General features: G+C 38.2%; 1 protein-coding gene across 1 annotated transcript; it reads right to left on the bottom strand.

The window, feature by feature from the left end:
* LOC117398804 (nuclear factor 7, ovary-like) lies at window positions 1-26,785 on the bottom strand. The gene is made up of 27 exons (XM_059012313.1): window positions 26,362-26,785; window positions 23,961-24,027; window positions 18,278-18,304; window positions 18,133-18,168; window positions 12,528-12,554; window positions 12,383-12,418; window positions 12,121-12,147; window positions 11,976-12,011; window positions 11,472-11,498; window positions 9,983-10,018; window positions 6,010-6,087; window positions 4,898-4,933; window positions 4,642-4,668; window positions 4,256-4,282; window positions 4,118-4,153; window positions 3,724-3,750; window positions 3,577-3,612; window positions 3,184-3,210; window positions 3,049-3,084; window positions 2,808-2,834; window positions 2,545-2,580; window positions 2,319-2,345; window positions 2,169-2,204; window positions 1,925-1,951; window positions 1,311-1,337; window positions 1,187-1,213; window positions 1-888 (listed from the first exon to the last, which is right to left on the bottom strand). The coding sequence occupies exons 2-27, from the start codon at window positions 23,980-23,982 to the stop codon at window positions 386-388; spliced, it is 1,314 nt and encodes a 437-aa protein (XP_058868296.1). The 5' UTR covers window positions 23,983-24,027; window positions 26,362-26,785; the 3' UTR covers window positions 1-385.

The following is a 26,785-nucleotide window of genomic DNA, read 5'->3' on the forward strand; positions in this document are numbered from 1 at the left end:
TATATATATTTTTATTAAAGTTGGTAAAATAATACATTGAAAAAAAATGTAAAAGAAGATTAGCATCAATATAGCACAAGCCAGAACATTAATCTCAGCCAGCAACAGTATTCAGGTGATATTCCATCTTCAGTGTAAATATCAACTACATGGAAAAGCGAGCATTCATCCATGTGGCTTTTCTATACAAACCAATACCACTCTTAAACCAGCAAATCTAATATGAATATGCAAGCAGGATATCTGATTGAGGAAATATGAGTCTAAATATTTGAAATAAAATCGTGGTGTCAATGTGTTGTTAAAATATCCATGTCCTTCAATTAGAATCCACAGCACATAACTATGTGTTATATTATATAGTGTAGCAGGCTACTTGTCAGGACTACACATTCTTCACTTTTGTATTGATTATCAAGGGTCCTTTATCGTGTGACCCTGGGCTGAAAATGGGGTAGACCTGCCCAGGGAATGAGCATTCTAAAGTATGGATGTGAAATCTGGTCTCTGCATTGTAAAAAGACAACCTCCCTCTCTCCTTATCTAGATACACCCCCCACACTTTGCAGATCTTCCCCAGATTTAAGATCTGATCCCTTGACTGGCTCAGAGCTGTACAGGTCTTCCCTTTAACCAGCCTCACAAGCCAGTAGCCCTTCTCTGGTTTCTCAGGTATGCTCTTCTCATGAGGGTGTGTGGAGACCCCCAGGACCCAGTAGCCCTTCTCCCCCACCTCCACCTCCCAGTAGTGGCTCCCTGAGGTGAACCCCTCCCTGCCCAGCACACTGGGCCACTCTGCTGATCTCTCCCCTGTGAATCTCACTCGTGAGCCGTCTTCAGAGACTGTGAGGCGGGGGCCGGCTGTGTTGGGGTCTAGAGTCACATTGACTGGGGTAAAGGAATGAGAAGAGTGTGTTATTGAGAATCACAGGAAAAGCAGGGAACTTGATTATTGCTGCTTTCTGTCTCACGATTATGAACAACACTCATTCTTTGATCATAACAACTGTATTTAGACAGATTTTAATGCTATTGTAACTGGAAACAAACATTTAATATTATTTTTTTCTTCTATATATTACATTAGAAATTGCAAGCGATGCTACATTTAATATTTTTTAAACATTTAAAACTAATTGTGTTCAATGAGAATTTTGAAAAAGTGATTTATTCAATGCAAACTTACCACAAGCTTCAGTTATTGGTTTCCATTCTGAAATAAAAGAAGAGAAGAATGAATCAAGTGTAAGAGAATGAATCTGTGGATTCTGATTACTGTAAGTTTATTAATGCAGATTAAAATGTTATACCTCTGTCAAGGACATAGCCACATGTGTCTGTTTGAGAGAAGAGAAAATATGTAAGGGTGGGAGGAAATTGCCACTATAAATTATAATTAGTGTCCAAACACACCCTTAATGGGACTCTTCTAATCTGCACACATCTTGGTACAGAGGGTTTGATCCCCCCATTAAATAATTTACACATCTCAACTAATCAATTAAACCTGACATCGATAGCAGCTGCTTTTTCCAATACACCCAATGAACCAGTTTTGAAAGATTATTTATTATTTATAATGAAAAAATAATAAAAGAGAGAGAGGCCAGGAGTTTATTAATATTGAAGTGAACCAATGAAAGCACAGCTTACTATCTCAAATGAGGTCATCCCGTGCAGAGAACACAATTCTAAAAAACACTTCTGTTTCATAGTTTTTTTCGAGAACTATCTTTATTTTTGTAATTAAGAAGAATGTATGACTTTGTTTGTAGGGAGTCTCTGTTTAAAACAGATTGAAGAGATTGAATTTCAGAAGCTTAAAACTGCACTTAGAGATAGACACACCCCATACATGTTGAATTCACTTATATGACATAGAAAGACAGAAATCATTGATATAAATCACAACACATATTCTTACTGGTTTTCCTTCGAAGTTCTTCAAAATCTAGGAATGAAACACACAGAAACCATTTCATTAAGTAGAGAAGCATTCCCCTCATTTCAGGTTTAAATGTAATGAAACAACAACAGAGTTCTGAACTATTTAATTATTCTCCCTACAATTGTTTTTCAGTGTTACTTTATTAAAATAATAACGTATTTCTGATCAATTGCATTTGAAATTGTTCAGACTGCATTTCTATGATTTATAATGATCTTACCTGCTTCAACCTTCTCTTTCTCCTGTTTTAAAGTCTCTAAAAGATAGAAAATGAAAAGTTGAGTTTGTATTTCTGCTCATGAACTCATGTGATGCAATACAATGGTTTAATTTAATAAAAAGAATAATGAGATGAATGTATTAATCTTGCCATTTTGATCCAGAAGACCCCCATTTTCTAAAAGACACAAACAAAGACAGTTATGTTAGTTTTACTAGTTTGGAAGAGTTGAGATTCATCATTAAGGGTTATGTGACTAGATTTCACTGCATTAATTACATTATTAATATACTTAGAAGACTTGTCGTAATTTCATTAGTGATACAGCATTCCATCATTTTTGTTACTTTCTTTCTGCAAATTATTATACACTTACCTTTTCCCAGTTTATTCTTCTCACTTTTTAAAATATCTAAAACAGAAAAGAGTGAAAAGTTTACCTTCTGTTCTGGTTCATTAACTCATGCAATTCAACACACACACAGAGAACCAGCGATGCTATTATTCATAATGAGAAAATAATACTAACAGGAATCCAATGGTTCATATTATTATACTTCAAGATACTACTGTCTCATCAATGTGAAGAACTGAGGTAAGAAAGAGGGGATTATTAAAAAATAAAAATAATATTCTTACTCCGGTCCTGTTGAAGTTCTTCGCAATCTAGGTATGAAACACAGAAACCATTTCATTAGTGATACAGCATTCCCTCATTTTGAGTTCTAAAATTAGTTCAATCACAAAAGAGACATGTGTTTGTAACTCTTTAATATTCTCCAAACAAACTGCACAGCATTTAGAATTAGAACTGCTAGGGTTTCTGATAAAGGGAGATTGAAATTGAAACTTTCTTTCTGCAGATTATATATACACTTACCTTTTACCAGACTCTCTTTCTCCCTTTTTAAAATGTCTAAAACAGAAAAATGAAAGTTTAGTTTGTGTTCTTGCTCATGAATACAATAATTTAAGTAATTTAATAAAAAGAATGAGATGAATGTATTAATCTTGCCATTTTGCTCCAGAAGACCCCCATTTTCTAAAAGACACAAACAAAGACAGCTTGGTTAGTTTTACTAGTTTAGAACAGTTGAGATTCATCATGAAGAGTGATATGACTAGATTTCATTGTATTGGATACATTTTTAATATACTTAGAAGACCATAAATGGTCCCAAAAGCTCAATCGCATTGTCCAATGGATGATTTTGCCTTCACTTCATTAGCGGTACAGCATTCCCTCATTTCAGATTTAAATGTAGTTCAATCGCAACAGAGACGTGTGTTTGTAACTCTAATATTCTCCAAACAAACTGCAGAGCATTTAGAATTAGAACTGCTAGGGTTTCTGATAAAGGGAGATTGAAATGGAAACTTTCTGTCTGCAGATTATTTATACACTTACGTTTTCCCAGTTCATCCTTCACAATTTTTAAACTGTCTAAAACAGAAAAGAGTGAAAAGTTTAGTTTGTATTTTAGCTCATGAACTCATGTGATTCAATACAATAGTTTAATAAAAAATAATATTGAGATGAATGTATTAATCTTGCCATAATTCTTCTGAAGATCCTCCTTTTCTAAGAGACACAAACAAAGACAGCTTGGTTAGTTTTACTAGTTTAGAACAGTTGAGATTCATCATTAAGGGTGATATTACTAGATTTCATTGCATTAGTTACATTATTAATATACGTAGAAGACAAAAAATGGTGAAAAAGCTCAATCGCATTGTCCAATGGATGATTTTGCCTTCATTTCATTAGCGGTACAGCATTCCCTCATTTCAGTTTTAAATGTAGTTCAATCACAACAGAGACGTGTGTTTGTAACAATCTAATATCCTCCAAACAAACTGCATAGCATTTAGAATTAGAACTGCTAGGGTTTCTGATAAAGGGAGATTGAAATGGAAACTTTCTGTCTGCAGATTATTTATACACTTACCTTTTCCCAGTGTCTCTTTCTCTCTTTTTAAACTTTCTACAACAGAATAGAGTGAAAAGTTTAGTTTGTGTTCTGGCTCATGAATACAATAATTTAAGTAATTTAATAAAAAGAATGAGATGAATGTATTAATCTTGCCATTTTGCTCGAGAAGACCCCCATTTTCTAAAAGACACAAACAAAGACAGCTTGGTTAGTTTTACTAGTTTGAAACAGTTGAGATTCATTATTAAGGGTGATGTGACTAGATTTCATTGCATTAGTTACATTATTAATATGCTTAGAAAACCAAATATGAGACGTGCCCAATGCATTATTTTGTCATAATTTCATCAGCAGTACAACATTTCATCATTTTTGTTAAACTTTTTTCAAATGATTTATACACTTAAATTTTCCCAGTCTCTCATCATCCCTTTTTAAAATGTCTAAAACAGAAAAAAATTAAAAGTTTAGTTTGTGTTCTGGCTCATGAATACAATAATTTAATAAAATGAATAATGAGATGAATGTATTAATCTTGCCATTTTGCTCCAGAAGACCCTCCTTTTCTAGAAGACACAAACAAAGACAGCTTGGTTAGTTTTACTAGTTTAGAACAGTTGAGATTTATCATGAAGAGTGATATGACTAGATTTCATTGCATTAGTTACATTATTAATATGCTTAGAAAACCAAATATGGGAGGTGCCCAATGCATTACTTTGTCATAATTTCATTAGCGATACAGCATTCCATCATTTTTGTTACACTTTCTTTCTGCAAATTAATTACACTTACCTCTTGTCAGTTTCTTGGTCTCTCTTTTCACACGGGCTAAAACAGAAAACAGGTACAGGTTTGTGTTCCGGTGTTCACTCAATTTTTGCTTCTCATCAGTTTTTGCTTCTTTTTGTACTGCGCATGCTCGCCACTGTCTTTCCACTTACTTGCTTGAATATCGAAGCTTTTCAGATCGTCGGGCGGGCTTTTGTGGCGGAGTTTCAGTTTTCTGACTGTTTTTCAAGTTCCGAGCAAACATAAGAAATGACCAGGAAGGATGAGAACAGTCGCAAAACCACGATTCTGACAGTATGAGGAATGTTACGGAAATGAAGCGGCTACCGAAATAACATGAAAATAAATAAACGAACACATAAATAAATGAACAAATTTATAAATAAATAAATACAAACTATAATTTAATACAGTATATATATTTTTCTCTGTCCTGATGTACTTTGCTTTATTATTGTGTTGTGTGAAATGTATCTTGTCTTGTTTCTCCGTATCTCCTGAAACACGCGGCTGTTTTGTTTTTTTTCCCGCCTTTAATACCTTTCGATCAAACCTGTCCGTTCACTGAAATCGTGAAATGACGTAAAAGCTGTCATTAACATAGAGGTTTCTCATTTAAATACTGATTAGTTGTTCCGAGACCTTATATACTCAGGGCCACTCTGACAAAACAGCCGCGTGTTTCATGAGATACGGAGAAACAAGAGAAGATACATTTACTAGAACACAATGATAAAATAAAGTACCTCAGGACAGAGAGAAAACAAAATAAAGTTAGAGAACTCCTATTTTAATGTAGCCAAACGTACACTGTATTAAATTATAGTTTTGGTTATGGATGATATTTTATGCCGAAATGAAAAATAAATAAATTAATGCATAAATAAATAAACAAATAAATACATGTCGAAATAAATAAATATACAGACATGTATGTATTTATTTCTAGATTTGTTTATGTATTAATTTATGTATTTGTGTATTTATTTTTCATGTTAATTCGGTACATTATCCCTTTCCTCCTCTAAACTCTCTAGCAGCGCATTGAGCTACTCATGGTGAGGACACAGTCATGACAGAATATAAATCATAAGAATATAGAAAGAATACATTACCTGTATGACAAGCAAAACAAACAAAAATCCACACGGCAGCAGCTACGGCAACGTAGAAACCCACTTCAGAAGAGGCTTCTGTAACACAAGAAAGAGGAGAAATCCATAAATGAACAAACCTGTGAAAGCGCGCTGTGTGTGCTGGGTGAGAGAGGCTCTGGATGAAGGGATGCGAGTTAATACAGAATCACATTGCGCCTCTATGATGCAAGTCTATGGAAGCTGGATATAGAAACGGAGATAAAAGACACTTCCGTTCAAATGGACCGGAGAAGCTAATTTTCAGGTTCCTCTGTGCGTGTGTGCGTGTGCGTGTGCGTGTGCGTGTGCGTGTGCGTGTGCGTGTGATTGTGTGTGTGTGTGTGTGTGTGTGTGTGTGTGCGGTGCTGCGTGGTCTGGAGCGAGCATTTTGTGGCCAAATCATATCAAGTCTTGACCACTGTTTCCTTTTTGTTTCCGCGATTTCTTTTGTGTTCTATGATTCTTCGGGTGACGATCGCATGATCAGCTCGTGGTTGTCTAATCTGCACTGTCACGCCACACACAGCTGCAGGCTAGCTAAAGAGACACGAGTCTTTTTTTCTCTCTCTGGTTATTCGTGTTCTGGTAAAGTAAATGTATTTACATTTTGTTTAAAGAAGTTCATTTGTGTGTTTGTAACTCTTTAATATTCTCCAAACAAACTGCAGAGCATTTAGAATTAGAACTGCTAGGGTTTCTGATAAAGGGAGATTGAAATGGAAACTTTCTGTCTGCAGATTATTTATACACTTACCTTTTCCCAGTGTCTCTTTCTCTCTTTTTAAAATTTCTACAACAGAATAGAGTGAAAAGTTTAGTTTGTGTTCTGGCTTATAATTTAAGTAATTCAATAAAAAGAATATTGAGATGAATGTATTAATCTTGCCATAATTCTTCTGAAGATCCTCCTTTTCTAAAAGACACAAACAAAGACAGCTTGGTTAGTTTTACTAGTTTAGAACATTTATTTGTTTATTTAGCAGACGCCTTTATCCAAGGCGACTGACAGAGACTAGGGTGTGTGAACTATGCATCAGCTGCAGTCACTTACAACTACGTCTCACCCAAAAGACGGAGCACAAGGAGGTGAAGTGATTTGCTCAGGGTCACACAATGAGTCAAAGGCTGAGGTGGGATTTGAACTGGGGACCTCCTGATTACAAGCCCTTTTCTTTAGCCACAGGACCACACAGCCTCCTAACAGTTGAGATTCATCATTAACTGTGATATGACTAGATTTCATTGTATTAGTTACATTATTAATATACTTCAAAGACCTAGCCTTCCCTCTGCTAATCCTGTCACATTTGGTGCTCAGAAGTGAGATAACGCCACCTGGAGGCTCAGGGCAGTATTTTTTTGTTTGTTTTTTGAATTTTGTGAGTTTTTTTTTTTTGAAAAAAAATGGGGAAGAAGAGCAGACAGCGGCAAAGGCAGGAGATGCAGCAGCCGAAGAAATGTAAGCTGCTGCAACAACAGCCACCCCAGCTGGAGGACCCAGCCAGCCTTTTTCCCTGTTGCTCTTGGTGCGGGAAGGTGGGAGGAGGGGAGGAGCCGCCGTCCCGAGAGCCAGAAGGGGAGGAGCCGCCGTCCCGAGAGCCAAAAGGGGAGGAGCCGCCGACCCGAGAGCCAGAAGGGGAGGAGCCGCCGACCCGAGAGCCAGAAGGGGAGGAGCCGCCGTCCCGAGAGCCAGAATGGGGGCCGCTGCCGTCGCCCAGAGAGGGGGAGCCGCTGCCATCGCCCAGAGAGGGGGAGCCCGAACGTCCACAGCCCGAGAGGGAGGAGCCCGAACGTCCACAGCCCGAGAGGGAGGAGCCCGAACGTCCACAGCCCGAGAGGGAGGAGCCCGAACGTCCACAGCCCGAGAGGGAGGAGCCCGAGCAGGAGGAGTCGGTGTGTCCACGGCCCGAGAAGGGGAAGCCCATAGGCCCAGGGCTGAAGGGACCCGCAGGGGAAGAATACAGGCTGTTCCCACCTCCACCGCCAGCAGAGGGGGAACAGCCGGAGCTGTCTCTCCCTCCATCGCCTGGGGTTGCCTGCCTGTCCGCATCGCCTGAGGTTGCCCGCCTGTCTGCGCCGCCAGGGGGTGCAGAGGGTCCAGCGTCGCAAGAGGGGCCAGGGGGTCCCGCATTGCCAGGGGGTCCAGAGGGTCCAGTGCCGCCAGAAGGACCAGAGTTGCTGTTCCCGCCTCCGCCAGCAGAGGGAGACAAGCTGTTGTTCCCGCCTCCGCCAGCAGAGGGAGACGAGCCGTCGTTCCCGCCTCCGCCAGCAGAGGGAGTAGAGCTGTTGTTCCCACCTCCGCCACCAGAGGGAGACGGGCCGCCGTCCCCGCCTCCGCCACCACAGGGAGACGGGCCGCCGTCCCCGCCTCCGCCACCAGAGGGAGACGGGCCGCCGTCCCCGCCTCCGCCACTAGAGGTGCCACCATCGCTGCTCTTGCTGGAGGGTGCAGGTTCCCTACCAGCGTTCATGTACTTTGAAGGTCCGGGGCCCCCGTTATTGAAGGAAGCTTGGGGAATCCGGCATCAACCCCGCCCACCACCGCCCGCTGAAATAGCCCACCCAAGGGACATAGGGGACTCTTGGGGGGAGGACTTGGGTTCAAAGGGGGGGGGGGGAGTTTGGCCGATTGCGGCCTCCGTACTTTGTACGTGGAGGGAGGTGTGTGGCAGAGCAGGGCTCTGCCCTTAGAAATACTGGCAGGGAAGGAGTTAAATTCTCCTCCCTGCCCAGATTGATTACTTCAGGTGGGAGCAATCAGTCAATTAATTATTCAATTATGGACATAGCCACCTGGCATAAAAGGAGGCCTCAGCCTCCCATTTGAAGAGAGAGTTCTGGAAGGAGAAGAAGAGTGTTTTTCTTTGTGCTGTGTTATTGAAACCAGTGAAGGCAACGCCCAGCCTGGAAGCTTTATTTTGTAAGTTTTGTTTTGTGTTGATTGTTTTGTGTTTTTGAAACCTTTTTGTTTGGCCCTTGTGCCTATTTATTTTGTATTATTGTTTATTAAAAAGCTTTATTTTGAACTTTAAAACTGTCTCCGAGTCTCACCCTCTGCTAATCCTGTCACAGTCACTTACAACTACCTCTCACCCAAAAGACAGAGCACAAGGAGGTTAAGTGACTTGCTCAGGGTCACACAATGAGTCAGTGGCTGAGGTGGGATTGGAACCGGGGACCTCCTGGTTACAAGCCCTTTTCTTTAACCACTGGACCACACAGCCTCCTAACAATTGAGATTCATCATTAAGGGTGATATGACTAGATTTCATTGCATTAGTTACATTATTAATATACTTAGAAGACCAAACATCGGTGTTGCCCAATGCATTCTTTTGTTGTAATTTAATTAGCGATACAGCATTCCATCATTTTTGTTAAACTTTCTTTCTTCAAATGATTGATTTATACACTTACCTTTTTCCAGTCTCTCATTCTCTCTTTTTAAACTGCCTAAAACAGAAAACAATGTAAAGTTTAGTCGGTATTTTAGCTCATGAACTCATGTAATTCAATACAATATTTAAGAAAAAGAATATTGAGATAAATGCATTAATCTTGCCATAATTCTTCTGAAGATCCTCCTTTTCTAAAAGACACAAACAAAGACAGCTTGGTTAGTTTTACTAGTTTGGAACAGTTGAGATTTATCATGAAGAGTGATATGACTAGATTTCATTGCATTAGTTACATTATTAATATACTTAGAAGACCAAAAATGGTCCCAATGCTCAAACACGTTCTCCAATGGATGATTTTTCATTTCATTAGTGGTACAGCATTCCCTCATTTCAGTTTTAAATGTAGTTCAATCACAACAGAGACATGTGTTTGTAACTCTCTAATATTCTCCAAACAGACTGCAGAGCATTTAGAATTAGAACTGCTAGGGTTTCTGATAAAGGGACATTGAAATGGAAACTTTCTGTCTGCAGATTATTAAAACACTTACCTTTTCCCAGTCTCTCATTCTCGCTTTTTATAATTTCTACAAAAGAATAGAGTGAAAAGTTTAGTTTGTGTTCTGGCTTATAACACCGTGTAACAAATTTTTTTGTTGTTTTGGTTCCTGGGTAGTAAGTGTTATTTCCTAATTGCTTATGCCTCAATTATAGAAAATAGCTATTCCCAAAAAACTTTGCTTTTGTGACGAGGACAGTGATATTTTGAAATGTACATATTTCCAGTGAGAAAACGGGTGAATTTGTGTCTTTTCGTTCATATAATGTCTGAAAAAAACAACATATGAATCCAAATTAACATGTATTTATACTAAAGTAAAACAAAAATGACTACAAAAGATTTAATAGTGAGTAGTTTTTCGAGATTTACGATTATACTGTAAAGCACTTTCACGAATCAGCCCCCAAATGTAGTCTCCCATCATGTTCTCGTTACACTGTCCTTGGTAGCGGCGTTCAAAGTCCAGTATATCCTGGTGGAAGCGCTCGCCTTGCTCCTCCGAGTACGCTCCCATGTTATCCTTGAATTTATCAAGATGAGCATCAAGGATATGGACTTTGAGGGACATCCTACAGCCCATTGTGCCGTAGTTCTTCACCAGAGTCTCAACCAGCTCCACATAGTTTTTGGCCTTGTGATTGCCCAGGAAGCTCCGAACCACTGCGACAAAGCTGTTCCAAGCCGCTTTCTCCTTACTAGTGAGCTTCTTGGGGAATTCATTGCACTCCAGGATCTTCTTTATGTGTGGTCTGACGAAGACACCGGCTTTGACCTTTGCCTCAGACAGCTTAGGGAAGAAGTCTTGAAGGTACTTGAAGGTTGCCGACTCCTTATCTAGAGCTCTGACAAATAGTTTCATAAGGCCCAATTTGATGTGCAGTGGTGGCATCAGCACCTTCCGGGGGTCCCAGCCGTACTCATCATACTTCAAGGCGTCCAGCAAGGTCTTGATGCTGTTGTAATCCTCTTTGAGGTGCAACGAGTGAGCCAGGGGAAGAGACGGGTACTTGTTACCATTATGGAGCAGCACGGCTTTGAGACTCCTGGATGAGCTGTCAATGAAGGACAGTATAACGAGAACATGATGGGAGACTATATTTGGGGGCTGATTCGTGAAAGTGATTTACAGTATAATTGTAAATCTCGAAAAACTACTCACTTCTAAATCTTTTGTGGTCATTTTTGTATTACTTTAGTATAAATACATGCTAATTTGGAGTCATATGTTGTTTTTTTCTGACTTTATGTGAACGAAAAGACACAAATTCGCCCGTTTTCTCATTGGAAATAGATCAATTTCAAAATATCACTCCTGGTCACAAAAGCAAAGTTTGTGGGGAATAATAGCCATTTTCTATACTTTTGAGGCATAAGCAATTAGGAAATAACACTTACTACCAAGGAACAACAATTGTGTTACATAGTGTAATTTAAGTAATTTAATAAAAAGAATATTGAGATGAATGTATTAATCTTGCCATAATTCTTCTGAAGAGCCTCCTTTTCTAAAAGACACAAACAAAGACAACTTGGTTAGTTTTACTAGTTTAGAACAGTTATTTGTTTATTTAGCAGACGCCTTTATCCAAGGCGACTGACAGAGAGTAGGGTGTGTGAACTATGCATCAGCTGCAGAGTCACTTACAACTACGTCTCACCCAAAAGACGGAGCACAAGGAGGTTAAGTGACTTGCTCAGGGTCACACAATGAGTCAGTGGCTGAGGTGGAATTTGAACCGGGGACCTCCTGGTTACAAGCCCTTTTCTTTAACCACTGGACCACACAGCCTCCTAACAGTTGAGATTCATCATTAAGGGTGATATGACTAGATTTCATTGCATTAGTTACATTATTAATATACTTAGAAGACCAAACATAGGCGTTGCCCAATGCATTCTTTTATTGTAATTTAATTAGCGATACAGCATTCCATCATTTTTGTTAAACTTTATTTCTTCAAATGATTTATTTATACACTTACCTTTTCCCAGTGTCTCTTTCTCTGTTTTTAAACTGCCTAAAACAGAAAACAATGAAAAATTTAGTCTGTATTTTAACTCATGAACACATGTAATTCAATACAATATTTAATAAAAAGAATATTGAGATGAATGTATTAATCTTGCCATAATTCTTCTGAAGAGCCTCATTTTCTAAAAGACACAAACAAAGACAGCTATGTTAGTTTTACTAGTTTGGAACAGTTGAGATTAATCATTAACAGTGATATGACTAGATTTCATTGCATTAGTTACATTATTAATATACTTAGAAGACCAAACATAGGCGTTGCCCAATGCATTCTTTAATTGTAATTTAATTAGCGATACAGCATTCCATCATTTTTGTTAAACTTTATTTCTTCAAATGATTTATTTATACACTTACCTTTTCCCAGTGTCTCTTTCTCTGTTTTTAAACTGCCTAAAACAGAAAACAATGAAAAATTTAGTCTGTATTTTAACTCATGAACACATGTAATTCAATACAATATTTAATAAAAAGAATATTGAGATGAATGTATTAATCTTGCCATAATTCTTCTGAAGAGCCTCATTTTCTAAAAGACACAAACAAAGACAGCTATGTTAGTTTTACTAGTTTGGAACAGTTGAGATTAATCATTAACAGTGATATGACTAGATTTCATTGCATTAGTTACATTATTAATATACTTAAGACCAAAAATGGTCCCAATGCTCAAACACGTTCTCCAATGGACGATATTGCCTCCATTTCTTTTGCGGTACAGCATTCCCTCATTTCAGTTTTAAATGTAGTTCAATCACAGAGACGTGTGTTTGTAACTCTAATATTCTCCAAACAAACTGCAGAGCATTTAGAATTAGAACTGCTAGGGTTTCTGACAAAGGGAGATTGAAATGGAAACTTTATGTCTGCAGATTATTTATACACTTACCTTTTCCCAGACTCTCTTTCTCCCTTTCTAAAATGTCTAAAACAGAAAAGAGTGAAAAGTTTAGTTTGTATTTTAGCTCATGAACTCATGTGATTCAATACAATAGTTTAATAAAAAGAATATTGAGATGAATGTATTAATCTTGCCATAATTCTTCTGGAGATCCTCCTTTTCTAAAAGACACAAACAAAGACAGCTTGGTTAGTTTTACTAGTTTAGAACAGTTGAGATTCATCATTAAGGGTTATATGACTAGATTTCATTGCATTGGTTACATTAGTAATATACGTAAAGCCCAAATATAGGTGTTTCCAATGCATTCTTTTGTTGTAATTTTATTAGCGATACAGCATTCCATCATTTTTGTTACTTTCTTTCTGCAAATTATTATACACTTACCTTTTCCCAGTTTATTCTTCTCGCTTTTTAAATTATCTAAAACAGAAAAGAGTGAAAAGTTTACCTTCTGTTCTGGTTCATTAACTCATGCAATTCAACACACACAGAGAACCAGCGATGCTATTATTCATAATGAGAAAATAATACAAACAGGAATCCAATGGTTCATATTTTTATACTTCTAGGTACTACTGTCCCATCAATGTGAAGAACTGAGGAAAGAAAGCGGAGATTATTAAAAAATAAAATTAATATTCTTACTCCGGTCCTGTTGAAGTTCTTCGCAATCTAGGTATGAAACACAGAAAACATTTCATTAGTGATACAGCATTCCCTCATTTTGAGTTCTAAATTTAGTTCAATCACAACAGAGATGTGTGTTTGTAAGTCTTTAATATTCTCCAAACAAACTGCAGAGCATTTAGAATTAGAACTGCTAGGGTTTCTGATAAAGGGAGATTGAAATGGAAACTTTCTGTCTGCAGATTATTTATACACTTACCTTTTCCCAGTCTCTCATTCTCCCTTTTTAAAATGTCTAAAACAGAACAGAGTGAAAAGTTTAGTTTGTGTTCTGGCTCATGAATACAATAATTTAAGTAATTTAATAAAAAGAATGAGATGAATGTATTAATCTTGCCATTTTGCTCCACAAGACCCCCATTTTCTAAAAGACACAAACAAAGACAGCTTGGTTAGTTTTGCTAGTTTAGAACAGTTGAGATTCATCATTAAGGGTGATATGACTAGATTTCATTGCATTAGTTACATTATTAATATACTTAGAAGACCATAAATGGTCCCAAAAGCTCAATCGCATTGTCCAATGGATGATTTTGCCTTATTTCATAAGAGGTACACCATTCCCTCATTTCAGTTTTAAATGTAGTTCAATCGCAACAGAGACGTGTGTTTGTAACTCTCTAATATTCTCCAAACACACTGCAGAGCATTTAGAATTAGAACTGCTAGGGTTTATGATAAAGGGAGATTGAAATGGAATTTCTTTCTGCAGATTATTTATACACTTACGTTTTCCCAGTTCATCCTTCACAATTTTTAAACTGTCTAAAACAGAAAAGAGTGAAAAGTTTAGTTTGTATTTTAGCTCATGAACTCATGTGATTCAATACAATAGTTTAATAAAAAGAATATTGAGATGAATGTATTAATCTTGCCATAATTCTTCTGGAGATCCTCCTTTTCTAAAAGACACAAACAAAGACAGCTTGGTTAGTTTTACTAGTTTAGAACAGTTGAGATTCATCATTAAGGGTTATATGACTAGATTTCATTGCATTGGTTACATTAGTAATATACGTAAAGCCCAAATATAGGTGTTTCCAATGCATTCTTTTGTTGTAATTTTATTAGAGATACAGCATTCCATCATTTTTGTTAAACTTTCTTTCTGCAAATTATTTATTTATACACTTACCTTTTCCCAGTCTCTCGTTCTCTCTTTTTAGATCCTCCTTTTCTAAAAGACACAAACAAAGACAGTTATGTTAGTTTTACTAGTTTGGAAGAGTTGAGATTCATCATTAAGGGTGATGTGACTAGATTTCACTGCTTTAGTTACATTATTAATATACTTTGAAGACCAAATATGGGAGGTGCCCAATGCATTATTTTGTCGTAATTTCATTAGTGATACAGCATTCCATCATTTCTGTTACTTTCTTTCTGCAAATTATTATACACTTACCTTTTCCCAGTTTATTCTTCTCGCTTTTTAAATGATCTAAAACAGAAAAGAGTGAAAAGTTTACCTTCTGTTCTGGTTCATTAACTCATGCAATTCAACACACACACAGAGAACCAGCGATGCTATTATTCATAATGAGAAAATAATACTAACAGGAACCCAATGGTTCATATTATTATACTTCTAGGTACTACTGTCCCATCAATGTGAAGAACTGAGGAAAGAAAGAGGAGATTATTAAAAAATAAAATTAATATTCTTACTCCGGTCCTGTTGAAGTTCTTCGCAATCTAGGTATGAAACACAGAAAACATTTCATTAGTGATACAGCATTCCCTCATTTTGAGTTCTAAATTTAGTTCAATCACAACAGAGACGTGTGTTTGTAACTCTTTAATATTCTCCAAACAAACTGCAGAGCATTTAGAATTAGAACTGCTAGGGTTTCTGATAAAGGGAGATTGAAATGGAAACTTTCTGTCTGCAGATTATTTATACACTTACCTTTTCCCAGTCTCTCATTCTCCCTTTTTAAAATGTCTAAAACAGAACAGAGTGAAAAGTTTAGTTTGTGTTCTGGCTCATGAATACAATAATTTAAGTAATTTAATAAAAAGAATGAGATGAATGTATTAATCTTGCCATTTTGCTCCACAAGACCCCCATTTTCTAAAAGACACAAACAAAGACAGCTTGGTTAGTTTTACTAGTTCGGAACAGTTGAGATTAATCATTAAGAGTGATGTGACTAGCTTTCATTGCATTAGTTACATTATTAATATACTTAGAAGACCAAATATGGGAGGTGCCCAAAGCATTTGTCGTAATTTCATTAGTGATACAGTATTCCATCATTTTTCTTACACTTTTTTTCTGCAGATTATTTATACACTTACCTTTTTCCAGTCTCTTGGTCTCTTTTTTTAAACGAGCCAAAACAGAAAACAAGGACAGGTTTGTGTTCCGGTGTTCACTCAATCGTTGCTTCTCGTCAGTTTTTGCTTCTTTTTCTACTGCGCATGCTCGCCACTGTCTTTCCACTTACTTGCTTGATTATCAAAGCTTTTCAGACCGTCGGGCGGGCTTTTGTGGCGGAGTTTCAGTTTTCCGACTGTTTGTCAATTTCCGAGCAAACATAAGAAATGGCCAGGAAGGATGAGAACAGTCTCAAAACCACGATTCTGACAGTATGAGGAATGTTATGCAAATGAAGGGGCTACCGAAATAACATGAAAAATAAATAAACGAACACATAAATAAATGAACAAATTTATAAATAAATAAATACAAACTATAATTTAATACAGTATATATTTTTTCTATATGTCCTGATGTACTTTGCTTTATTATTGTGTTCTGTGAAATGTATCTCCTCTTGTTTCTCAGAGTCTCCTTAAACACGCTCCGCCTTTACACCTTTCAATCCCACCTGTCAGGTGACTGAAATCCTGAAATGACGTAAAAGCTGTCATTAACATAGAGGTTTCTCATTTAAATACTGATTAGTTGTTCCGCCGCCTTTATTTAAATAACACCCATTCCACCTGTCGGAAAACAGCAGAAAAGTTTTTCATTTTATGAGGGAAACAGCGTTCGGGTTAAGAGTCGGGTTCAAACAGACGGAGCCAGTGAGTTTCGGACTGTCGGGAGACACGTTAGATATTCAGAGAAACTCTGACAAAACAGCCGCGAGTTTCATGAGATACGGAGAAACAAGAGAAGATACATTTAATACAAACACAATGATAAAATAAAGTACCTCAGGACAGAGAGAAAACCAAATAAAGTTAGAGAACTCCTATTTTAATGTAGCCAAACGTACACTGTATTAAATTATAGTTTTGGTTATGGATGATATTTTATGCCAAAATGAAAAATAAATAAATGAATGCATAAATAAATAAACAAATAAATACATGTCGAAATAAATAAATATACAGACATGTATGTATTTATTTATAGATTTGTTTATGTATTAATTTATGTATTCGTGTAATTATTTTTCATGTTAATTCGGCACATTATCCCTTTCCTCCTCTAAACTCTCCAGCAGCGCATTGAGCTACTCATGGTGAGGACACAGTCATGACAGAATATAAATCATAAGAATATAGAAAGAATACATTACCTGTATAACAAGCAAAACAGAGGATTACTGCCCCTAAAATCCCCACAACTACCGCAACGCAGAAACCCAATTTAGAAGAGTCTTCTGTAACACAAGAAAGAGGAGAAATCCATAAATGAGCAAACCTGTGAAAGCGCGCTGTGTGTGCTGGGTGAGAGAGGCTCTGGATGAAGGGATGCGAGTTAATACAGAATCACATTGCGCCTCTATGATGCAAGTCTATGGAAGCTGGATATAGAAGCGGAGATAAAAGACACTTCCGTTCAAATGGACCGGAGAAGCTAATTTTCAGGTTGCTCTGTGTGTGTGTGTGTGTGTGTGTGTGTGTGTGTGTGTGTGTGTGTGCGTGTGTGTGTGTGTGTGTGTGTGTGTGTGTGTGTGTGTGCGTGTGTGTGTGTGTGTGTGTGTGTGTGTGTGTGTGCGTGTGTGTGTGTGTGTGTGCGTGTGTGTGTGTGTGTGTGTGTGTGTGTGTGTGCGTGTGTGTGTGTGTGTGTGTGTGTGTGTGCGTGTGTGTGTGCGTGTGTGTGTGTGTGTGTTTGCGTATGCATGCGTGCGGTGCTGCGGTGTCTGGAGCGTTACGTTTCCTTCCCCCGCGACTCCGGAACAGGGCGAGCATTTCGTGGCCAAATCATATCAAGTCTTGACCACTGTTTCCTTTTTGTTTCCGCGATTTCTTTTGTGTTCTATGATTCTTCGGGTGACGATCGCATGATCAGCTCGTGGTTGTCTAATCTGCACTGTCACGCCACACACAGCCAAAGCCTAGCTAAAGAGACACGAGTCTTTTTTTTTCTCTCTGGTAATTCGTGTTCTGGTGTTTTTTATGTATTTACATTTTGTTTAAAGAAGTTAATTCGTGTGTTTGTAACTCTTTAATATACTCCAAACAAACTGCAGAACATTTAGAATTAGAACTGCTAGGGTTTCTGATAAAGGGAGGTTGAAATGGAAACTTTCTTTCTGCAGATTATTTATACACTTACCTTTTCCCAGTGTCTCTTTCTCTCCTTTTAAACTGCCTAAAACAGAAAACAATGAAAAGTTTAGTCTGTATTTTAGCTCATGAACTCATGTAATTCAATACAATATTTAAGAAAAAGAATATTGAGATAAATGGATTAATCTTGCCATAATTTTTCTGAAGATCCTCCTTTTCTAAAAGACACAAACAAAGACAGCTTGGTTAGTTTTACTAGTTTGGAACAGTTGAGATTTATAATGAAGAGTGATATGACTAGATTTCATTGCATTAGTTACATTATTAATATACTTAGAAGACCAAAAATGGTCCAAATGCTCAAACACGTTCTCCAATGGATGATTTTGCATTTCATTAGCGGTACAGCATTCCCTCATTTCAGTTTTAAATGTAGTTCAATCACAACAGAGACGTGTGTTTGTAAATCTTTAATATTCTCCAAACAAACTGCAGAGCATTTAGAATTAGAACTGCTAGGGTTTCTGATAAAGGGAGATTGAAATGGAAACTTTCTGTCTGCAGATTATTTATACACTTAACTTTTTCCAGTCTCTTGGTCTCTTTTTTTAAACGAGCCAAAACAGAAAACAAGGACAGGTTTGTGTTCCGGTGTTCACTCATTTTTTGCTTCTCGTCAGTTTTTGCTTCTTTTTGTACTGCGCATGCTCGCCACTGTCTTTCCACTTACTTGCTTGAATATCAAAGCTTTTCAGACCGTCGCGCGGGCTTTTGTGGCGGAGTTTCAGTTTTCCGACTGTTTGTCAAGTTCCGAGCAAACATAAGAAATAGCCAGGAAGGATGAGAACAGTCTCAAAACCACGATTCTGACAGTATGAGGAATGTTACAGAAATGAAGCGGCTACCGAAATAACATGAAAAATAAATAAACCAACACATAAATAAATACAAACTATAATTTAATACAGTATATATTTTTTCTCTGCCCTGCTGTACTTTGCTTTATTATTGTGTTCTGTGAAATGTATCTCCTCTTGTTTCTCAGTGTCTCCTTAAACACGCTCCGCCTTTACACCTTTCGATCCCACCTGTCAGGTGACTGAAATCCTGAAATGACGTAAAAGCTGTCATTAACATAGAGGTTTCTCATTTAAATACTGATTAGTTGTTCCGCCGCCTTTATGTAAATAACACCCATTCCACCTGTCAGAAAACAGCAGAAAGGTTTTTCATTTTATGATGGAAACAGCGTTCGGGTTAAGAGTCGGGTTCAAACAGACGGAGCCAGCGAGTTTCGGACTGTCGGGAGACACGTTAGATATTCAGGGAAACTCTGACAAAACAGCCGCGTGTTTCATGAGATACGGAGAAACAAGAGAAGATACATTTAATAGAACACAATGATAAAATAAAGTACAGGGACAGAGACAGAGAGAAAACAAAGTAAGTTAGAGAGCTCCTATTTTTAATGGAGCAAAACGTACACTGTATTAAATTATAGTTTGGGTTATGTATGATATTTTATGCCAAAATGAAAAATAAATAAATGAATGCATAAATAAATAAACAAATAAATACATGTCGAAATAAATAAATATACAGACATGTATGTATTTATTCATAGATTTGTTTATGTATTAATTTATGTATTCGTGTATTTATTTTTCATGTTAATTCGGTACATTATCCCTTTCCTCCTCTAAACTCTCTAGCAGCGCACAGAATATAAATCATAAGAATATAGAAATCATACAATACCTTTACAACAAGCACACCAGAGGATTACTGCCAGTAAAATCACCAAAACAGATAAATCAACAAACCTGTGAAGCGCGCTGTGTGTGTTTTTCAAAACCTTAAGTGATCCGGATTTTGTAATCTTAGATTTTGTGATTGAGATTCCTTTAAAAACAAATCGAACTTCGGAAGCATCATTTATAATGTGGATACAAGCAATCCAGCAATGAATGAAAAAACAAATCAAAACGATCTAGATAAAAGAAATCTGGAACACAAAATATCGGAAAACAAAATCCGGATCACTGTTATCCAGATTAAACGTTTTGAAAAACCGCCCTCTGGAGATCGTAGGTTCAAATCCAGGCTATGTCATTGCCGACCATGACCGGGGGGGTCCTAGGGGGCGGCGCACAACTGGCCGAGCGCCGCCCGGGTAGGGAGGGCTTAGGCCGGCAGGGCAATCCATGGTTCACCGCGCACCAGCGACCCCTGTGGCTGACAGGACGCCTGCGGGTCCGCAGTGCAGCCTTTCAGATCTGTGTTGTCCTCCGGCACTATAGGTCTGGTGGCTTCGCTGTGGATCCGCAGTGCGAAAAATGACGGCTTGGCAGGAACACGTTTCAGAGGACTCGTGTTTCAGCTTCTGTTTCCCGTGAGGCAGGCGGGTTACAGCAGTGAACCAGGATACAAATTATAATTGGGCATTCCAAATTTGGGAGAAAACCGGGTTAAAAACTATTGGCGACGACTAAAATTAAACATTAAAAATATATTACTGCCATAATATACATGATCAGATACATGTATGTATTTATATTTTAGGTCAGTCGTGATAATGGCTGGGAGTCGCTTCCGTCGATGTATTTTACAGCCAGAGTCACATTTAAATTCGGGTTCTTCTCTTTGCTTTACATTCTTATTGGGTGTTTAAAATTCTACACTCGCGTTGTTTCATTTGTGTATTGATATTGTAGCGCGGAGTAGTATAATGGATTCTGTTTTCATGTATGGGAATTATTCACGCACTCGATTTGCTTGTGTTGTTCTTTGATTTTGGTTTTCAAGATCCCGTTACTATTCCCAATGGTGACTCTGTTAGCCTCATGATACAAAGCGGTATTGCGCCGGTGTGAAGTGATTGTTCTGCAAATCCTGTCATTGTTTTATACTCCGTTTGTCGCTGCTAGAGAAAATCCCACATACCGCGGAGAAACCTAATTGAAAGTTCTGTACATGGTTCAGACCATTTTTCAAAACAGAAACCAGGTTACATCCGAGCAGACAGAACAATGGCACAATACAAGCTGAATCAAAAGCATGCTAATAATAATAATAGGGTCATTCCATGAAACCGGTACGATTTGAGTCCCTCTGACCTTTTTAAGTATATTTTAAGTATTGGGTCACCAAAATCTAATTTTAAAAGCTTTTTTATATAAATTGAACTGTCCCCTGTAATGAAGTGTAAGAAATATTACATTACTTTCATCTTTAATATCAGAAAATATCTTGTTTTCAACTGACACCAAGCTTTTTGTCATGTCCTCCGTGGCCTTCACTGAATCTGTACTTAAAATATGACTAATAAAAATGCCAAATAATGCATACATTTTGCCATTGATCTAAACATCTATTTGTGCTCTTTTGCTGAGAATGTATTTTTTCCAAATAAATGCATGATTATTGATTAAAATCACAATATTTAGTTGCGTACCTCAGTCTACCCTCAACCCCGTTACACCAACCAATCTCCCCCCATAAAAATAGTGAACTTATCCTTACGTGACATCTTCAACTGGAAGCTACATCATACAAGTCTTCTGAACAACATGGTGCAAAGACAGGCACGTTATCACATTATTTTATATCTATATTTCATAGATTTTTATTGTTAGATTGGGGCCGTCGAGCTCAACAACTCAACTCTGTTACATGAAATAGAGATAGAAAACTATTACTTATCAAAACTATCTTTTTTATTGCAAAAATATATGCAATTTCTTAAATTTCATGCATGCCATGTGGTCTCCTGTTCTTCACCACATGAGAAGCAGTGGCCATTTTGAGCCAAAAAACTCAACCGCGTCACACTCAACCCTGTTACTCAACACCTACTTGCACAGGTTTAAAAGACACTTGTTCAACATTAAACAGCAGTATGCTTACTGCAGAGAGCTGAAGGAATGCATGTCAATGGATGAGGCCTTGATCTATGTAGACTTTTCAGAAAACTACACCTGTAAATACAGCTCTGAGATACAAGCTGTCCGCTTTGGGCCTCACACCAGCAGGCCACTCTGCATACGGTGGTGTTGTACGTAGGTGAAAAACCAGAGCCCATATGCTTCAGCACCATCTCCCCCTCCAGGCACAAAGGCCCTCCAGCAATATGGCAACACCTCAATCAGGTGCTGGATTACCTTCAGGCCACACATCCGCAAGTGACTGTGCTGCACTTTTTTAGTGATGGCCCCTGTACACAATACAAGCAAAGAGACAACTTCTTCCTTTTCAGCACGGAATTGGACAGAAGAGGCTTCAAGGCTGGCATTGGAATTTTTTCAAGTCAAGTCACGGCCAAGGGGCTCCTGATGGTGTCGGGGGAACCTTAAAAAGAACAGCTGACATGTTGGTGGCTAAGGGCCGTGATATCCCTGATGCACAGGAGCTCATCAAGGCCCTGACTGAGACAAACACAACAGTGAAATTGTTCTTTGTGAAGAGTGAAAACGTAGAGAACGCATTGGAGATGCCAACCCAGATACCAGCAGTGCCATCAACAATGAGGATCCACCAGGTGATTACTCTTGCTCCAAGAGAGCTGCTATATTGTGATGTCAGCTGCATGTGGTCAACACAGAAGCAACTCGACTGCAAGTGCGTCAACACACAGCATTTCAGTTTCAGCAGGAAGGTTCCAACTGCTGCGCCACAGACAGCCAGTGAAGGAAAGCCACAACCAGTGAAGGAAATCCAGTGGGGAAGTCCAGGGCTGCTTGGGCAGTGGTGTATGCTCAGATACGATGAAGACCTATATCCAGGCATCATCCTTAACACAGATGAAATGCATGTCCAAGTAAAGTGTATGCATCGCGTTGGATCAAACAGATTCTTCTGGCCTGTTCATGATGACATCCTCTGGTACCTGTTTGATGATGTCCTTGAAATCATTCCACCCCCACAGCCTATGACATCATGCCACGTAGAGATCTTGAAAGAGGCGTGGGACAGACTTTCGGGATGACGCCATGAAGCAAGGCACACACACACCAAAAGTATGTACCTACCTGTGAGACCAGCACCATAGTGCTCCTGAGTGTCTCCATGTCCATGTGCAGACAATGTTTTTATGATTCTGATGACCTGTTCTAAATTGTTGACCTGTTATTAATGTCTGCTATGTTTTTTTTTTTACTGCAGTTGGGTTAATAAAACTCAGTTTAATTCAAATTGATCTTTCTATTGTCCTCATTACATGGTTATATATATATAAGAAATACAATGTTTATAGAACATCTTTGAGTGAATTTGAGAGTAAACAAAACCAATTTATATGGAAGCCCTATTTGTCTCTTCAACCCCGTTACCATCTTCAACCCCGTTACCCTAGTCTCAACCCGGTTACATGACAATTTTGTGATAAAATGTTGGAAGGGTTATGGAATATGAATTCAATGTTTGTTGATTTTAGTTCAAATTCTGAAGTGAAACCATACTTTTGATAAAAAATGATGAGGCCGCTGACACACAAAGTGTGAATTTGAGGCTTTAGTATAGCAAAAGTGTCAGATTTTATATGAATTTTATTTTTGCAATTATTGAATTCATTTCAGGGACATATGATTAATAAGAAAATGTTGATTTTATTATAAGAATCTTTTAAAATCATATTCAGACAACTTCCATAGTGTCCATAACGGGGTTGAAGACAAATGGTGTCCATATCACAAGAAAATGGCTGATAATAATAGGGCTTTGATGCCTGAGATGGGAAAATATGTTTTCTTGGAGGTTAGACATGTCCTTCATGTCGTGGGGAGTTAAAAATAAAAATGTCAAAGTCCAAATCATACCGCTTTGGTGGAATGACCCAATAATAATAATAATAATAATAATAATAATAATAATAATTACCTGATTGGCGTCCTGTCGCCATAGACTTTCACTTTATACAGGGTGGCAAGTTGCACAGAAACCGGACCTGGTTAGTGACAAAAAATAAATAAATCTCTGTCTGTTTCAGAACACCAATAATATATTCAACATGCATCTCATTGGCGGTTTAGAAATGAGTATTTCAGTTCAACTATCACAAACTGTCCCCCCCCTCTCTCTCTCTCTCTCTCTCTCTCTCCTCTCTCCCCTCTCTCTCTCTCCTCTCTCTCTCTCTCTCCCCCTCTCTCCCCCCTCTCTCTCTCTCCCCCTCTCCCCTCTCTCTCTCTCCTCTCTCTCTCCTCTCTCTCTCTCTCCCCCTCTCGTTCTTCTCGTTGCCTCAGCCTCCAGTGAAAGGTTTTGTTCTTTTCGGGAGTGTCTCAAAACGTCGGTTTTCTTATTAGCATATAACTTCTCGTTCATTATAGTGACACTCTCCGCTCGCTCCTTCCTCTCAACTCATGTAACGTATAATCTATAATACACATATTTGTTAGTCTATTAACACAACACTGTGTTGATGGTGCTGTTGCCAGCGTGTGAATTGCATGGGGTGTATCATTATACACAGAGTATAGGACAGATAGATAACGGGATGTGAGGTTCTGATTCATAGTGGTTGTTTTATATTGAAGCGTTTGCATCCTCCCCACTGCTCTGCTCAACATCCTCTCGGCTACCAGCGGCGGAAGGGAGCGGTGAAAGAGAACACGAAAGCGAAAGTATTGCCAGATTCTACGAAACATCAAAACCCGAGCCTACAGTCACACGAACAAAGTTATATTCTGCGATCCTTCGTCGTGCTGTAGTGCAGGTTTCATATAACACTATATAGTGTGCAAATACACGTGCCATGGCAAAAATATTTCCATCACCCTATATATAGAATGAACTAACTTTGCTTCAGAAAATACTACTATTATTGCTTCTGGCAGACTTTTGCGATGTCGTTTTGTAGTTTCTTTACATGAGATGTTAAACAAAAGATCTAAATGATGTCCATATAGTTGTTTTTTTTTAAGATTCTAGTTGATTCAAAACCTATGTATAGCTGTAGGCTATTTTAAGCGCCGTGGTCCATAGACACATCCCTTCAGATTGCTGACAGTAAACACGTGCATTCTTAATGCGCCTTGTTGTTATTTGGTCATATATATGCTGTTGTATCGATAGGATTTTAACTGGCACTCAGTCGGCTGGTTTCACTGGCGTTTCCCCTCGTTTAAAAAGTGCAATAGCTGCACAAAACAAGTTCTTCCTATAAATACTTACCCTTTCTGTGCAGGTCGGTAACATGTGAGAGGTCCTGTTTGTTCAGCCCTGGTGTAAAATGGCAGCGCTAGTTTGGGGGTTTCCTGCTGGCAGGGTAATATTAGTAATATAGAAACTCCACAAACTGCCGCTCGCTTTTTCTTCCACTCTCGTAAAAAGAACCGCCAGAAACAGCAGAAGACTCTCCATTGTATTATGGGGTTGGTTTTTACAGGGATATTAATAGTAGGCTACTGTTTATATATATTTATGTATTTAATGCACCATAATGTAATGAAAATAAACTACTAAATGATATTGCAAGTAATAGTAGAACAGTAGTATTTCATGTTAGATTTAGAAATATCACGTTTTTCACTTTGTCAGCTTTTCATTAAGCATATGGGAAAACTCCAAAGCGGTGTGTAATTCAATATGTTAACATAACAATGACTGTGTATCCAGGCGCTGTCAAACACCTCCTTTCACACAATGATTTGAGCTTTCGCATTTCATATTTTACACCAAAAAGCTGGAAAAAAGGCATAGCAATTTTATGTATTTTTTTAGAAGACTTTTAAAAACTTTAAAAGAACCCTAAAGTTTCACAATATATACCACACTATGAATTATTCTATAAGTCGTCACTTTGGTGGCGGGCGAGTGTGATCAAATAATAGCAAGGCGCATTCAGAATGCACGTGTTTACTGTCAGCAATCTGAAGGGATGTGTCTATGAACCACGGCGCTTAAAATAGCCTACAGCTATACACTTGGGAAAAGGTTTTGAATCACATGGAAGTTTAGGACTGAGACCATTTAAAAAAACAACAAGATGAATATCATTTAGCTCTTTTATTTAACATCTCATGTAGTCATAGAAACTACAAAACGACATCGCAAAAGTCGGCCAGAAGCCATAATAGTAGTATTTTCTGAAGCAAAGTTATAATTCTACATATATAGGGTCATGGAAATATTGTTGCCTGGCAGGTTGGTTGGGCGTGTCCGAGCACCATGAGTGCAAATTCTGAAATAAAGGCAACAAAGAAAACGTATAACAGAAAAAAGGCGACAAAATAGTTAAACAAACAACCAAACAGATAAATAAACAGAAACAATGCACACTTACCGTCCCTTGTGATTGATAAACTATCACGAACCGACAATAATGTGCTGTTAAAGTCTTCTTCCGAACACCCAATATTGTATGTATTTGCACAATATAGCGTTATATGAAGCCCGCACTACAGCACGACGAAGGATCGCAGAATATAACCTTGTTCGTGTGACTGTAGGCTCGGGTTTCGTTGTTTTATAGAATCTGGCAATACTTTCACTTTCGTGTACTCTTTCACCGCTCCCTTCCCCCGCCGGTAGCCGAGAGGATTTTGAGCAGAGCAGTGGGGAGGATGCAAACACTTCATTATAAAACAACCACTATGAATCAGAACCTCACATCCCGTTATCTATCTGTCCTATACTCTGTGTATAATGATACACCCCATGCAATTCACACGCTGGCAACAGCACCATCAACACAGTGTTGCGTTAAT

The sequence above is a fragment of the Acipenser ruthenus genome, chromosome 44 (genome assembly GCF_902713425.1).
Source record: "Acipenser ruthenus chromosome 44, fAciRut3.2 maternal haplotype, whole genome shotgun sequence".
NCBI lineage: Eukaryota > Metazoa > Chordata > Actinopteri > Acipenseriformes > Acipenseridae > Acipenser > Acipenser ruthenus.

What these genes read in the sequence shown, in the direction of transcription:
- LOC117398804 (XM_059012313.1), bottom strand. Translation starts at nt 23,982, where the DNA reads ATGGCGACAGGACGCCAATCAG. An exon ending in GAAAGAGACACTGGGAAAAG is followed by an intron (nt 12,555 to 18,132) that starts GTAAGTGTATAA and finishes TGTGTCTTTTAG; the next exon opens with AAAATGAGGCTCTTCAGAAG. An exon ending in GAAGAATAAACTGGGAAAAG is followed by an intron (nt 2,346 to 2,544) that starts GTAAGTGTATAA and finishes TGTGTCTTTTAG; the next exon opens with AAAATGGGGGTCTTCTGGAT.